This window comes from Danio rerio, chromosome 16, assembly GCF_052040795.2.
Source record: "Danio rerio strain M-AB ecotype USA chromosome 16, GRCz13ab, whole genome shotgun sequence".
NCBI classification, from domain to species: Eukaryota; Metazoa; Chordata; class Actinopteri; order Cypriniformes; family Danionidae; genus Danio; species Danio rerio.
The window spans coordinates 11,556,923-11,573,822 of record NC_141036.1 but is presented as its reverse complement, the minus strand read 5'-3'; the positions used below and the strand labels follow the sequence as shown (position 1 = coordinate 11,573,822).

The 16,900-nt window shown below is 38.5% G+C and overlaps 1 protein-coding gene and 1 long non-coding RNA gene across 5 annotated transcripts in view; one reads left to right on the top strand and one right to left on the bottom strand.

The window, feature by feature from the left end:
* Positions 1 to 501: 501 nt before the first annotated feature.
* Positions 502 to 3,722, top strand: LOC141378173 (uncharacterized). Its single transcript, XR_015511121.1, has 2 exons — positions 502 to 2,112; positions 2,418 to 3,722. It is a non-coding gene; the product is annotated as an uncharacterized LOC141378173 (long non-coding RNA).
* cicb (capicua transcriptional repressor b) overlaps positions 2,706 to 16,900 on the bottom strand; it is a 68,725-nt gene continuing 54,530 nt past the window's right edge. For 2 of the 4 annotated variants that reach the window (XM_087286702.1, XM_087286704.1), the window contains 7 exons: positions 12,935 to 13,402; positions 10,235 to 10,554; positions 9,855 to 10,009; positions 9,402 to 9,580; positions 8,266 to 8,400; positions 8,021 to 8,146; positions 2,706 to 4,560 (listed from right to left, as the gene is read on the bottom strand). In XM_087286702.1, coding sequence (XP_087142828.1) covers positions 4,277 to 4,560; positions 8,021 to 8,146; positions 8,266 to 8,400; positions 9,402 to 9,580; positions 9,855 to 10,009; positions 10,235 to 10,554; positions 12,935 to 13,402 — 1,667 coding nt within the window. In that variant the 3' untranslated portion in view covers positions 2,706 to 4,276. The remainder of the gene's footprint in view (positions 4,561 to 8,020; positions 8,147 to 8,265; positions 8,401 to 9,401; positions 9,581 to 9,854; positions 10,010 to 10,234; positions 10,555 to 12,934; positions 13,403 to 16,900) is intronic. The other 2 variants (XM_087286703.1, XM_087286705.1) reach the window with 1 other exon arrangement.

Below are 16,900 nucleotides of genomic sequence, written 5' to 3'. Positions count from 1 at the left end.
AAAGCATAGCAGCTAAGGATTACACATGGAGGAAGATCAGAAGGCATTATATCCTTGGCTGAGATGCCTCAATACAGATTCCAATCTCTCCAAGAACTTTTTTCACATTTGGGTAAACTTTGAGAGCAATGAATGGGAGAGAATCACGAATACAATATTGTTCACATTTACTCGGAAATTCTAAATTCTCCACAGTAGTATTGGTACAAATAAAAAAGGAAAATGTTGAGATTTATATCAGCAGTCGGAAAAGAACAATGTCAAATTTACTTTTACTCCCAAAAAAGGCATTAGAGACACCCTTGCAGGCTGTGTTGTCTGATTACGTTGGCATACTTCACGTGCAGTTGTGAAATGGCCACCACATAAGCACTAGGCATGAGCCGGTATAAGATTCTAATGGTCTGATAACCCTGGATAAAAATATATGATATTTTCTACAGCAGAGGTCTACAGCATGCTGGATGTTTGTGTATAAGTGATTAGTTTTTTTTTTTTTTAAGATGTCGGCTGAATCGTGGAGGCTGAGCTGTACCTTTTGATATGGATGCTCCTTTTCTGCTGGAGACACCGGTGCCCTAAAAAACTAAATAAAATAGTCATAAAAACATGTTTAAAAAAATAACAACAGCAAAACTTACATATACCATGAAAACGATATAACATTTTAGTGGTTTAACACCTTGTAACCGATTATCGTCCTATGCCTGATGTGCACATTTGTTAAAACAACACCATTTAGTTCCGTCCTTCGCAACTACTATTCGCATTTGTTAAGCATCAAGGCAAAGGCATGCAGACATCTACATGAAGATTAAAGTGGTATTGCATTATGACACTGTGGACTTAATTGAAGCCTACAAGGGTGTAGGGTGCCATTAGGTATTGACCCTCTGTTGGAGCTAAATTCTACTACACATTGGTCCTCTAGGAGTACTGGACACCCCTGCCTTAAAGAGACAGTCGTTCTTTCATAACTTTCTGAATTTCCTGTTGCTTTACATCTGTATGACCTTCTGTTGTGAAATATGTTCACCCACTGGCCCCTTTATTAGGCAAACTAGTATTAGTATTGGGGTGGACCCCCTTTACACTGCGGTCATAAAGGAATGAACATGGTCAGCAACAATATTCAGGTAGACTGTGGCACTGACACGATGCACAATTGGTACTAATGAACACAAAGTGTGCCAAGAAAATATCTCCCCATTACCCCACCAGTCTAAACCACTGATACAAGGCAGGATGGATTCATGCTTTCATGTTGTTGTTGCCAAATTCTGACCCCACCATCCGAATTTATGGTGGGGACTCAACAGACCAAGCAAAATTTTTCCAATCTTCTGTTGTCCAATTTTGTTGAGCCTGTGTGAATTGTAGCCTCAGTTTCCTGTTTTTCCCTGACAGGAGTGGCACCCGGTGTGGTCTTCTGCTGCTGTAGCTCATCCGCCTCAAGGTTGGATGTGTTGTGCATTTAGAGATGCTCTTCTGCATACGCTGGGTTGTAACGAGTTATCATTTGAGTTACTGTTGCCTTTATATTAGCTCAAACCAGTCTGGCCATTCTCCTCTGACCTCAGGCATCAACAAGGCATTGGCGCCCACAGAACTGCCGCTCACTGGATATTTCCTCTTTTTCAAACCTTTCTCTGTAGACCCCAGAGATGGTTGTGTGTTTGAAAATCCCAGTAGATCAGCAGTTTCTGAAATACTCAGACCAGCCCGTCTGGCACAAACCACCATGCCACATTCAAATCACCTTTCTTCCCCATTCCGATGCTCAGTTTGAACTGCAGCAGATCAGCTTAAGCATGTCTACATGCCTAAATGCATTGAGTTGCTGCCATTTGATCGGTTGATTGGAAATTTGCGTTAACAAACAGTTGGACAGGTGTACCTAATAAAGTGGCCGGTGTGTGCATATAGAAATTACTTATGTAAAACACAATGAAACTCAACATTTAACCCCGCTGACTTTTAAAGACAAAAACCAAACCAAGACAGAAAAGCAGTCTATTGGTAATGCTCCAAGGCAGAAATGACTTTTTTGTTGGTGACCTTGATTAAATCTTGAAACCCATTTTGATGTTACATGGATCCATTAGACCAGGGGTCAGCAAACTTGCTCCTGGAGGGCCGGAGTCCTGCAGATTTTAGCTCCAACCCGAATCAAACGCACCTGATCAAGCTAATAAAGGTCTTACTGGGTATACTTGAAACACCCAAGCTGATGTGTTGAGGCAAGTTGGAGCTAAACCCTGAAGGGACACCGGCGCTCCAGGACCGAGATTGGTGACCCCTGCATTAGACTCTTCATGCAGTGCCTTTGTAGGATGATTTCAGTTCAGACAGCAAAACGAAATGTGACTGTAAAGAGAAAAAAAATGTGGAAACATCCTGACACATAATTATTAAAGGTTACATGAAACAGAATGGTTTATGTACTAAGAGAGCCTACCGTAACGTTTCGAGCTACTTCCCCAGTCCAAAGAGTGTCATCCCAGAAGCACCCGAAAATAGATCAGTGATCGTTTTACACATAATTTTACTCAGAAAAAAATAACCCAGACATTACCCAACTCGCACTTCCTCATTTGTTTTACTTGTAATAGAGAAGAGGCGATTTCTTTGAACATTATTCATACACTGAGAAACACATCTAAACCGTCAGTCCTCAAATATGTAAACCAGCAAAACAACGTAAGAACTGTTTATAACCATATTTCTTTATTTTTCGTTTTGCTTTACAATTTTATTTCCTTTTACTGGCTTTGATTCCTCCGATGACGCTTTTGACTTCGAGTCTTTGGACTCGCACTGTATTTATGTACAACAAAGACCAGTGCTGCAGGAGTAGATCACCATTGACAGCCCACCCAGTCCCACCTTACAGCCTTAAAGTGATTAAAGAAAGAACAATAAAGTGACGGGAAGAGGAATGAGAAAGGGAAGGAATGTAAGTGGCAAATGGAAACGATAATAATAATAATAATAAAGTGTACAACTACCAGAAAAATGTTTGGAGTGTCTTACAACAAAGGCCTACGTAATTACTTCCTGGTAAGAAATAAAACATCGTGAATATCAAGACAAAGAGCGTAAGAGAAAAATGTTTTTAAAAAGGTAGTGGAAGTGCCTCCAGGAGTGAGGAAGAGTGCAAACTCATCCCTCCTTTTCTGCTAAACGAAAGAGTATATTAATAGGAGTACAGTATATTTATATATATTTATATATAGGTTTAAAGGATCAGATCCACAAGAACAACAAAGCATTAATAAGAACAGTAATAATGAGAGATCTTCATAACATAATGACCTGTAGCATTACGTGTTGAAAAATCAAGTTTTTCCTTTAAAAAGTGAATAAAACTCGTATTTTTCGGAATATATTCCCTACATTCTCTTTGCTCCGTGCTTCACCAGCTCATGAACAGTTGAATCAAAACGAAAGGGAAGAAATGTTTAAATAGGTGGAATCTCTTAATATATGGAAGAAGGAAAAAAAAAAATGAATCAATGGCAATAAATGTGCCTGTTGACTTCCCTTCCATGACCTTTTTTCCTTCATGGCTAGCCAATCGGAGGCTTTGGAATGACTCCGGTTTGATTGGCCACCAATAAAAGCCAATCATAGGACGAAAGGTTTACAAGCGGCAGTCCCTCGCCGAAGGTTTTCAGTGCCTTAACAAAAGCTCTTTGTGAGAAATCGTGAAAACACCACAGAAGAAAACAAACTAAATATAAAACATAAAAGTCCGACAAGTCTTCATCATCACTTAAACTCAGCCAATGGAGGCCTGCCTCCCAATGACCGGCGGTAATCCGTGAACCAATAAAAAACAAACACCTGTGGCCAAGCTATTGCCAATCAGGCCACACGAAAACTCAGTCAGAGTGGAAGGGATCGGGTGCCCTCGCACATCATCAGCAGCACTGGGACTTCACTGGCCAACAGGACAGGCCCACAGTCCACTAGTTCCAAAGGAAGCCTAATGACTAGGATAATGCTGTAAATTCAAGAGTGTATGTTCAAGAGTGTCTGTGTAGGCAAATGTCTATGTATGTAAGTCCACATCACGAAAAATACTGAGAAGTTTCAAAACCCCAACATCTTTTGAGGTGTCTCCCCTCATCCGCTTCACACACATGAAAATTTGGCTCTTTTTCTCGCTATGTCCTTCGGAAGCGGTCATAGCAGAGACAGGACAACAAATGTAGATCGTGCAGATGTTGAGGGGAGACTTCAGGTCTTCGAGCTGTCCGTTTGGACATTAGCCTCATCTTGAGGAGTCCTGTGAATCGCCAGCGTTTCTAGGCTCCTCTGGGCTGTGTTGTTCACCCTCTCGCTCAACCTCCTTCTCCAGAGGGTCTGCCCCTAAAGCTGGGTCCATTGTCACCACTCCGGAAGGTCCCGGTAATGAAAGGTCTGAAATACCAGCAGATTCTGATGGAGCTGCCGTTTGCATGATCTTCTGCCGGACCTCTCGAATCTTGAGCTGTAAACACACCTTTGTTGGGAAGATATCAGCATACCGTGCCTGGAACGCAGCAGTAGCTTGAGCTATTGTTTGGGTGGAAGGAGGAGAAAATAAGAGAGAGATTTGAAAGATTTAATTAGATTTAAGAAAATACAATCCTAGAAGATGCCAACACTCTCTGCAAACATAGGGACCAAAGTTTAATAGCAATGTTTTTACAGGGTCTCTGCAGATATTATAATGTCAAATTTAAGACCTTTTACGACCTTTTCAAGACCATTAAGTATTAAATTTAAGACCTATATCGCAATATCAAAAACCCGCAAGAAAAAATGTAAAAGCACAAAATTAGGGGTAAAATCAAGTTATTTAAATTGAACAGTAGTAAAGTCAGGTTAAATGCACCATTGAACTACAGAAAAAACAAACATCTTAATGCAGATTTATACTTTCACCCGGCACCGCATGACACAACTCACGAAACGGATTAAGGCTTTTATACTTGACACGTTCACCATTGAGATATTTTTTTTTAAATGACAGGGGCGGTCCAAAAAAAACAGAAAGTAAAATCAGACAAATAAAAGATAATCATTATCATTGAAGATGTTTTTTGGGGGCCTCTTTTTGTTGTTTTAACAAACTTATCCCTTAGGTTTTTCCAAAGTTTTACAAAAACTTTCCTCCTTTCCCATGGCTGTTGCAATTTCTAGCCAATAATTATTGGTCATTCTGGCAAGCAGAAATGTAACTGTGATAGAAAATAGGTAAAAACTTGATTAGGTATTATAGCCTACTGTACTATTCACTCTTGAAATAAATCCCACTATCAATCAGATTTTATCACTAAAATAAAGGGAACTAGTGCACTCAAAGCGTACTTCCGCAAACACAGCGATGATGTCAGTGATGATGCACTGAGTTTAATATCAGAAAGCTGATTGGCTATTGCAAGTTGACCTTTTTGTAGTTGTAATACCACAAATTACAATTGGACTAGTGAAATAAAGAACTACAACACCCCAAAAACCTAGCAACAACAACAAAAATAATTTAAATGAGCATTAGATGTAGCGTTACATGGACATCACAAAAATAAGACCTGTGCAAAAATATTTAGACCTAGAACAGCGAATTTAAGACTTTTTAAAGCCATAAATTTCGATTTTTTTATTTAAGACTTTTAAACACTTTTTAAGACCTCGGGGGGACCCTGTTTTAATAAACTTGCCAGATAGCAGCAGCATTTTTGATCATTTCCGCAAAAATGTAATGCCTTTGAAATAGTTTGATGTATGAATATCTGAACGAGCAAACAAAAATAACATTTCACTCAACCTTCAGGTATTATTGTTGCATCACATTTGAATGTGGGAAGGTTTAAACATAAAAAGAGAAAGAGTCGATTCAGATTCAGAATGAAGAACAAAAATCTGAGATCCAGTCAGCACCCCCAAAATCATGTTCAGACACATTTTACAGTATTTTTAGCTAATGGTTGGATTTATAAGCATTTCTATGATGTGGAATGTTTGATGATTGAGTTGTGTGTAGTTCACAATACAGGATTTTAGGTCTAAATTCAGGCTGACTGGAAAGTTAAAAGGTAGGGTAGACAATTTCAGAGAGGCAAGTAGTTAGGGCTGCACGATTCTTGCTAAAATGAGACGGTTTTCTCATGATTCTATAGGTGTAAAATGAAGGTTAATATGAGTAGGCTATTATTATTGTTATTTCTCATTCATATGGTAAAACAACAATAAAAATGGGTCTATGTGTAGATCTACTGTTGGTTAAATTTTGTATAGACCTTGGATGGAGGACTTGAACAGACTTTAAAATTGTCCTCTTTGTTAATGCACAGTAAAGGGATTACATCAGAATACAACTATTGATAATTCTGAAGTTGAGTTATTATGTTTGAGACATATGCTTGTCATTTGTCATTAACATTATTTGACCATTTTTTCACTGGTAAAATGAAACATTTGTCATTATTAGATTCCCTCTTGCATTATATAGGCTAGAGTGGGTATACTGACACTGTTGAACATGTATTTTCGTGCACAACACTCTGGATTAGCTATGAAAGAAAAAAACATAACAAATGCTTGTTGTAATCATAACTCTAAAATTCGATATGATCAATTAAATGATGTGCATGCTTTTGGTTTCACTTTCACTACCGAGTGCGCTCATGTCATTCATTCATTCATTTTCTTTTTGGCTTAGTCCCTTTATTCATTCATTTATTATTATTAATTTATTTATTATTGGGAAACATCCACACACACTCATTCACACTCATACAGTACGGACAATATAGCCTACCCAATTCACCTGTACCGCATGTCTTTGGACAGTTTGAACCGTCAACTCATTCCACATGTTTTACACAGCGGATGCCCTTTTAGCCGCAACCCATCACTGGGAAACCCATACACACTCATTCGCACATATACATACACTACGGACAATTTAGCCTACCCAATTCACCTGTAGCGCATGTCTTTGGACTGTGGGGGAAACTAGAGCACCTGGAGGAAACCCACGCAAATGCAGGGAGAAAATGCAAACTCAGCACAATTGACATGCCAGTTGCCGATACCTCGCAGACAAAAGCAAATATCTAACATGCTAAATATTCTAGACCGGTCAGCAGAATCAACACCATGTGAGGTCAGATGTAGTGATGAACTACAGCCAATGAGAGAGAAAGATATGGGTTGACCTTCTATTGTGTAAATGCACAATACAGTTATGTGCTTATTGTCACATTATATCATTATGATAACATAATATCATTGCCTTTGGCAAATGAAATTACCATTTAACTGCAGCAGGCGCCATCGACAATATCGTAAGAAGTAAGAGTTTTTAATTACTTTTTTTGCCTTTCACTTTGTCAATTGGTGAAGTTTTTTTTTCCCCCTCGTCACTTCTACCACTGATTTGCTTAGATCGGGACTTGTGAAGATGCGGTTCGGTGCCCTTCATACTCATTTTCAAAAGGCCAAGGGCAAATGGTAGGGTAAAAAAATTTAATTGGGATTGGGCTATAGTTTGAATGGTTCAGCGATTTGCCGATGTTTAAAGTCCTGTAGTGTGAACTTGCCCTCTGATGCTTGATTCTGCTATTTCTGCTTATTTTTGGACCCAGAGAAAATCGACTGTGACATTTGAACAGTGCTTTGCGCTAATTGTTTGCAGAGAAGTGAGTTTATGTAATTTGATTCATCATTTTATCAATGCATTTATTGTGCTTTATGAAGCCAATTGTAAGAAACTTTTTTTTTTTAATGGTATATAAACCTTTTACTATGTAACAACATTATTGTCCATCTATTTTTTTATGTTTTGTAAAGAAGCTTCCAATTAGACTTGTATTTGATTATAAATAAGGAATAATGTCTATAAGTCCTGCATCTGTTAGGATCTGTGGTGTGATTTGCTTGTTTATTTTATTTCTGGAGCTCTGAGCAGTGTGTGCTCTGTCTGTGAGTTGTGTGGGTGGTACAGTATCTACAGAAGTCTGAGCGTTACCTGAGGGGAAGAAGCCATGATCCTGGAATAGCTGCATGACAAGAGCTCTCCTCTGATCAAGAGTTCTCCTGAGAGAGGAATAGGGCACCTTGTCAAACTCCAGCTCCCCTAGTATATCCTCTCCATCTAAACAAAACACAGAAAGAGAGAGAGAGAGACACAGAGAGAGAGAGAGAGAGAGAGTTAAAGTGTAGTCGAATCAGGGCTGGAGAATTATAAAGGCATTGTGGGTGGTGGAGTATTACCTGGCCTATCAAAGGTGAAAATGTCTCCCTCGCACTTTGCAGCACTTTTCGGTGTGTTGGGCTCTGAACTGCAGCTCGATCTGCGCCGGCTTTTCCGTTTAGGAGAGATGGGATCTTCAGTGGATGAGTCCAGGTCTGTATGCAGAGGCATTGCGTAGTTGAGTTTGGGTTTAATATGGAGAACAATAGAGGTGTGAAACTATACTGGTCCCACGGTTCGGTTACGATTATCATGCCTTCGATTCGGTTCAATTGGATATGTCGGCGCATCACGGTGCATTGACGATGCTTTCCATATATAGTGTTATATTTTAGGGGGGAGGCTATAACAAGCTGTCTGTATAAACACACAGACACACAGCACCAAACTGTCTCTGATTCAAACACATACACAAACATAGACAGCATCAAACAAACAAAAAAACAAACACACACACACGCACACACACACACACACACACACACACACACACACACACACACACACACACACACACACACACACACACACACACTTAAGCCCTTGAAACAGGGAGAGCTCGCGCTGAGTGGAGCAGAAAAACGAAAAAAAATAAAAATAAAAATAAGCACTTTTCTGACAGTCCCTTACTGAGAGCTCCTCTCAGCGCGAGCTCTCTCGGCTAAACACATATTGCGAGGGCTTAAACAGAGCAGTGCTCGTGATGTCTAGCGAAAAAAAAGACAGCTGTGAAACATAACCAGCTTTGTCTTTTTGTAGGAAACACACTTTAGATCTTTTTAGGGTAAGAGGTTTTTGAGTTAATGGGGTCTATAACTAGAAGTGTGTCAGGAATATCGAAAATAAAACCAACTGAACTGCGCTCATTTCTGGCACCCCCCTGGATATACAGCGGCCTTAGCATTTGCCTATGGTGCCTATGCCACGGGCCGGCCCTGCGTTGGCTGAGTGTTGTAAATACTCGCGATCACCTCCCTCGCGACAGAGCGCATAGGAGATAAATGACGTCAGTACATAATAACTGGTTATGATTATTACTGAACCGATACCAAATTGTTTGCGTCTGCATCGCGGTGCACCGAAGAAACAATTAATTTTGACACCCCTAGAGAACAATGACATTTAGTCTGTGTGGGGGACTGAATGTTGCTCTCACCAGTGGAGTTTTTCCTCTTTCTGCGATAGCTGCCCAGTATGGCTCGTGGAGAGGTGGCCAGACTCTGCAGGGTTGGAGATGGCAGGACCTCCTCTGGACGGAATTCTGGCAGCTCTGCGAAACGCTCCTCAAAATACACCTCGGACAGGACCCTGTGCCAACCAAAGATTTTGACCAATCTGCACACGCAGTGGGTTTCAAATGTCTGAGTTTGCATTGAAAAATCTGAAATCTCCTGAACATAAATTTGAGTCATATAAAACTACAGGAGTTATCTATTCATATGTCACTAATCAAATAGGCAGTTTAGTCCAATTTTGTACAAAAGTATTTACAACTAGGTTTTAAATCCTGAAATCTACAAAATAATGTGACTACAATGGAGCTTTTGGACTCTATTTAAAATAAATGTCTACAATACAATTAGACGACAATGAATGCATTCAGACCTACTTGTCAACCGAATCAAATGGCCGTTTGAGGGGTGGGGGACGGGCCTTGACTTTTTTAGGTGGTGCATCTTTATCACCATGAGACTGTGATGGGGAAGGATCTGATCCAGATGGAGGAGGTAATGGAGAAGAAGGATGGGAGTCCTTCTTTTCAACCTGGGTGAAGCAAAAAGTAATTCAGACTTTTAAAAGATATTTATTATTTAATTTAATTTCTTATCATTGTTTAATTTAAATCATTTAATATCATTTCTTATATTAATTAAAGAAAACAAGCAAATTTGCAGAAAAGTGTGTATGTGATATCATCATCATCATCTATTTTATATATTACACATATCGATGCTGTATGTTGGTGACAGAGAAGTCAACAATCCTAACCTCCTTAGCATTTGTCTCTTTGCAACGTCCACTAGGGGCAGAAGTCTCCACACCGGAGTGGGTGGGTGTTTCTGGAGCTCCCTCCTCTGCAGGAGAGTTTGACTTCTCTATCTTCTCTACCTTTTCTACCTCAAATGAGAAGCGACTACTGGTGTCTTTGTCCTTCTCCCGCTCTCTCTCCTTGTCTCTGTCCCTCTCCTTCTCCCGCTCTTTGCCTCTCCCTCCACCATCATAACTGCCCACTGGGATATTTGCCAGGGTGGCCTTCACTTTCTGAGGAGGCCTTGCTGTGATCAGCTTAGGTGTCCCCGGGGCACTTCCTGTTGAAACAGAGAAGAGACTGTTTGTGGCCCTAAAATAACCATCAGATGTCATTTATGATGCTTAATGGGGTCATGAACTGAAAAACCTAAATATAACACAGCTGAGGTTTGTATAATATTGTATAATAAACACATCAGTGAATCACATATTAAAATCACTTGCTCAAGATTACTGGCAAGACGTTTTTCTCAAACAAATTTTGAAGGTTTTTGGTTTAGTTTTTTTTTACTTGAGCAGAAAACATGATTAAGATGAATCCTTACGTTGCCCCCAACACACAAATTTACAACTATTTGCACATTTGCATCGACTTCGCATCTAAACTATTTGCACAAATATAAAAAATTGCATTTGGTGCGAACCCAGCATAAGTTTGAGAACAAAAAACAAATGTTGTCATTCAATTAGAAACAGCTTATATAGCCAAAACTTTTTAGTTTTATAGTCAAACGCACCTAAATAAATATTTTTTTCGCGAACCTTATTTGAACAAACTCATTCTATGCCGTTTGTCTGATTTTCACCAAAATTGAATAATCTGATCTACAGACCATGCTGACCAAAAGTTATTGAATTCAAGTTGATTACATGAACCGTTTTTGATTAACTTGCGAACAAATTTTACGTAGAACTTGTGAAAATTGACTTAAATTGACTGTTATCTCTGTAATGCATTGACATATTCACAGCACACTTAATGTGTTATCACAACCATGGTCTGAAGTGAGCTGCAGCGTTTTGGTGCACAGCCCCCCAGTGGTCCGGAGATACAGAAAAAATGTTTTTTTGCTTTTACTTTCTCAACCCTTTGTCCAAAATTCATAAAGGTCTCTTTACATCCGGCAGAACATGTCGAGCTGGATGGTGTCTGATTTTCCAAGGTCAGCCATTTTGGCTGCTGGCCATTTTGAATTATGTCAAAAATTGCTATAATTTAACGATGCATTGGCGAATTGTTATGAAATTGTTATGTGTCTTCGGACTGTGCCCTGAAAGTTCTCAAAAAGTTTCGTCTTAGCACCACCTTTTGGTCAAATGTTATAACGACATTTCTAAAAATACTAATAACATTTGACAAATTTTTTCAATTGTTATAAAACTTGTCTTGATATATGCCTTGGGTTGTCCTGAGAATATTGATACCAATTATGCCTTAATTAACTGAACTTTCTGTCCACCATCTTGCCTTATGTCAAAAACCTGCTTTTTCAAACTCCTCCTACATTGTTTGGCTGATTTGCACCATTTTTGACTCAGATCATCTTCAGACGATGCTGACAAAAAGTTATTGAATTTGAGTCGATAAGTGTAACGGTTTTTGTTTACTGCACCCACAAATGTGATGGCATGATGCCAAACTACACCTGAGGCTGTATCTCTGTGATAGTTAAAGATAATGACACTAGGTCTGTCATTGTCGCCTTACAGCAACAGTGCCACGTATGGGTCAAGAGTTATAAGACATTTATTAGCCATTTATAACGAAGCATACACATTTGGTAATAACTTCTGACTGCATATGCTCATTTTGTTGTTGGTCATGCCAACAACACATCAATTATGCCATAATCTGCCAAACTTCCTGTCCGCCATTTTGATTTTGTTCAAACTAATATTTTTTCAACTCCTCCTAGACCGTCGGTCCAATCTTTATTAAATTTGACTCAGATCATCTTCAGACCATGTAGACCAAAAGATATAAAATTCATGTCGATAGACAAAACTTTTGTCGTTTAGCATATGCACATACTTGATGTAATGCTGTCAGATGACATTACAGGCTGAATCACTGCAATGGTTTGAAGTATTGAAACCAAACTTAATGTGTGTGATCTAGACCTGACATTGACCAAACTACATCAGTTTGCACCACCTTCTGAGAAACCATATACATGTTATCAAATGACTTTTCAATAGTTTTGTCTATTGTCACGTGACTGGTCTTGCAGATTCCCTGGATCATACCGAGAACATGGATATAATGTATTCCCTAATTGACACAACTTCCTGTTCTGCATCTTGAATTAGTCTGAAAATCTGTTTTGAACTCTTCATAGATCGTTAGCCCAATTTCCACCAAATTTGGCTCAGAACAAGCTGCTAAAAAGTTGTAAAATTTTATAGTTGCTCTGTAACTTGTTGCCATGCTTGTTTATAATGTGGCCACTGGATTGCTTGGCCCCAATAATTGCTGCTTGCAGATATATTTTTCATATTGAATTCATTTTCAAACAAGGCAAATTGACGCTGGATTTTAAGAAACATGAAAAAACTATTATTTGCTGACTATATTGGATCTAACAGCAATTTTATACTACACAGTTGACAGCAGAGAACAGAACAAAATAATCAAAGACCATTTTAAGTATTACATACCAGAATGAGAGGGTTGTGCAGGGCTTCCAGGTTGCAATGGCACTGAGGTGGCCGATGGTGGCGCAACAGAGCTGCTGCTGCCTTTGCTTGGGACCTGGAAGTGCTTGTCCAACTGCAAGAGACAGCCCTTCTCCGTCTGTCTCTCAGAGGACAGCGTGTAGACCTGACTGTCTGTATGTTGTCGCTCTAGGGATCTCTCCTGGTGCAACTGTCGCTCAGAGTGCACAGAAACGTTCACCTGCCGGTCCAGGGTGACAGGGGTCATGGAGGTTGCTGTGGTGTGTTTGGGAAGGATGTGTGGAGAGAGGCTAGAAGAACTGGACACTGTGTAAACAACACTCGGAGACACTGTGGCCATAGATACCACCCCAGTTGCAAGGGTCACATTTGTTGGGGTGTAGATGGCTGTGATAGCAGGAGCGTGAGGGGGGTTGGGAGACTGGGCCGGGGCGAGCAGTGATGGCTGACCTGGTAAACCAGAAGACAGCAAAGCAAAACAATGACTACTGTGTTATTCGGACAATAGGTTGCACCATATCAAAATGTCACTGTTTATAGCAGGGGTGCCCAAACTTTTTTTTATGAAGAGCCAAAAACCAAACTAGATAGAGGCAAGTGAGCTGAAGTAAAATATAGCTGCCATGAGTACTTCCTGATTTATTTAATAATATTTATAAATAACTAGAAAACATTGCTTTGTATTAACTACTGCAGTATACATTCTCTATGTTTTTATATTGTTGTTATTACAGTAAAAACGATCTCATTCATAACAGAATGGAATTATGCTAGTCAAGCAGCACTTGCTTTTGCCTTGATTTCCTCACGGATTGTCCTCTATCTTTCGAATGACAGTGTTTACATTTTTACAAAGTATTTCTTAGGGTATTTACAATTAACATTTAAATGAAACATTTAATTTCAGTTGGCTTTTTTGTAGCTCAGCAATAAAACAAACAAACAAAAAAGATTATTTTAAACTAGAAATGACAATCTCTGCTAAAATCATTCACCCCTGAGCAAACCAGCCACTCAACCACTGTGGATTCTTAAGAGACTTCCTTTACTTATTTAACTACTTATTTTTACTTCTTTATTCTATTTTCTGTTGTCTCTTGCTAAGTGAAGTTTTTCAACTAATTTCGAGAGGAGCACGTGATATAATTGACTGCAGCTGGCCACCTATCTACACTCATTAGTTAGCCAATCAGATCTATCCTAACTCACTATAAGTAGCCTAGCTAGATATTACTCCCTTATCTTCGTTTTCCGAAGAAACCCCCCATCCACCCTCTTTCTCCTCCTTTTCTCCTTTACAAAAAAGGGGAGCTCTCGAGAACCACCTGATCTCGTACTCCCCTCACATGCTCTATGGACCTGGCGGGAGCCCTGGGCTCAACTATCTCCGAGCTCAGGGTTCTCCCCTGGGACAGCATGCCAAACCTGCTTACAGATGTCAAGCAATATCTAAGTGTGAACTCTTGAAACTATGTTGTCATTGTTATCTGTTCATTGACTCACTGTATGGGGTTTGTCCAAGACAGTGCCAAGTGTTGTGTGTTTGTGTGTGTATGTGTATTTCTCTGTGGTTTTTCTTTAAAAATCCAATAAAATATATTTAATAAAAATTAAATAAACAAAATAAAATAAAATAATAAAATTATTCACCCCAACCCTGCCCATCATTTGTACTCCTTTGTCAGATGGGATGGTGGGCCAAATCAAAGGTTGAAACGGGCCAACTTTGGTCCGCGCGCCCTAATTTGGGCATTTTTGGTTTATAGAAACTAGTATTTTTTAAATGTTTTCAATTTTATAATATGACTACATTTAGCTCTAAATAAAATGAAACACATTCAAATTTTCACCTCAATCCACACTAAATTATTTCAGTTTAATAGTGTTCTGAACAAAATAAGATGACAAAAATTATAATTTACATTTGGCAGAAGCTTTTATACAAATCGAAATACAAGTGAGGGTAAAAAAAGCACTTCAAATCACCACAGGGTATCAGTATGTAAATGCTATAACAAGTCGTTGTTCTTTTCAGAAACATGAAGTGTTGATAAGAAGTGTCTGGTTCATGTCGAGAAGAGAGAGTGTGTCCTACAGGTGGGTTTGTCAAGACTCGAGTGTGATGCATACTCAGAATTGCACAATGTTTTCAAGATGTTTGGGGTGCTTATAAGAAGGTGTCTGGTGCATATGGAGCGTAAAAAAAGAGTGCATTACCTTCAGGTAATAAGTTTAAACTCACTACATGGCATTTGCTACAACTGATATTTAATCTAAACCCTGAGACTTGCTCTAAATGCTCTGTAATGTAGACAGTAGGGCTGCACAATATTGAAAAAATCTGATACTGCTATACAAGACGGTTTGAATGTCTCTATTTGACAGCTAACACTATTTAGGTACAGACATTGAATAATCACAGTGCAACATCTTACTTTGTTTTGTCTCGTTTATAATCCAAATATCTCCAATTTCTTAGACCAATTAAAAGCATTGTTTTGTTTTCAACTTCAGAAAAAAATAAGTCAAAATTAAGATATTCCCTAATTTAAGCGAAATTACCTGCCAACCGTGTAAGTAAAATAATCTTATTTTCACTTTGAAATGTAGATATTAAGAATAAAAACAAGACAAAAAAATCTAAGTAAAAAAAATCACTATTTAAATAGAATTTATCTTTGTTACATCTCCAAACATCCTCAAACATGCCCAAATGTTTTAAACTCGCTTAAAATGCTCACAGTCACGGGTAGGCATGGAACGATAAGCGTTTTTCTTCCTTGAAAAATCAAGGTTTTAAAAGAAAAACATTTTCTGCTAAAAAATTTTTTTGTTTTTTAGGACAACAGTATTTCCAGCAGAAAAGATATCCAATAAAGGCATTTTAAATTGTAAAGAAATCTGTGCTTTTAAAACTCATGAAGACTGCAGAAGTCAATGATTTTTTTAAAATTATTTAGATTGACATGTTTACAGCTTCAAAATATTTTAAATGCAGCGCTTCCCACACATAGACTTTACTTGGGCGGGCCGCCCAGGTATATTAACGGCCGCCCAAGTATATTTGGTGACACATTTTTTAAAATCAATATTAACATCATTTTACACTTTTGGTATTTGCTCAATAATAATACCAAAAATCCGCGATCGATTAAGTAGTGGAAAATCATCTCTCGTTTACCAGTTTTGTTCTGTGCCTGCGAGACTTGTCAACAGTCGTGCAGACAGAATTACGTGCTCTGCACACCCAAAGAAATGTGCATTTTTGGGACTTGAAAAATTCGTCCGGCCCAGGTTTCTAAATCTCCTAAAATGTCCGGAATTCAACTTTTGCTTTAAAATTTTAAAGCTTGTATGCGTGTTTGCACTTATCTTTTATTAAAGATTACTTTCTGTCTGGTTCACAGCTGACAGCAAACACACAGCCAAGACTAAAAAAAACTTTAATATATACTCGGAGAGGATGAATTGACATCTAGACTGGCTGCAAAATATATGTACACCATAATTAATGATTAAGCGCATTTGTCTTATATAAAAAATCTACTTGTTTTAATCATGCAATTATGCTAATATTTAGAGATCTTGTCTGTTTTTTTACCTTTTCTGTCGTTTATTTCTCGTTTGCTGATTGTTTTTTTAATTTGAAAATGTTAATAAATTACATAGGCTACTTTATATGCACATCTAAAATGCTTTGGCATTCAAGTTTGCTTTGAACTTGAAAGAGAGAGAGAAGCAGATTTTACCAGTCAGTGAGTGCACATGGTTCCTGAATAGCATAAAAATATATTTTGTTTTATTTCAACAGTCTTTTTTTTATTTTAACCCAAATGAAAAGAAACAGTGTATAACAGTGGCATAATAAATACAATTACTATTAAAATGGTGCGTTTCAATCCGGCTACCGACGCAAGTACATTTCAAATCTGTGGGAAGCACTGAAAT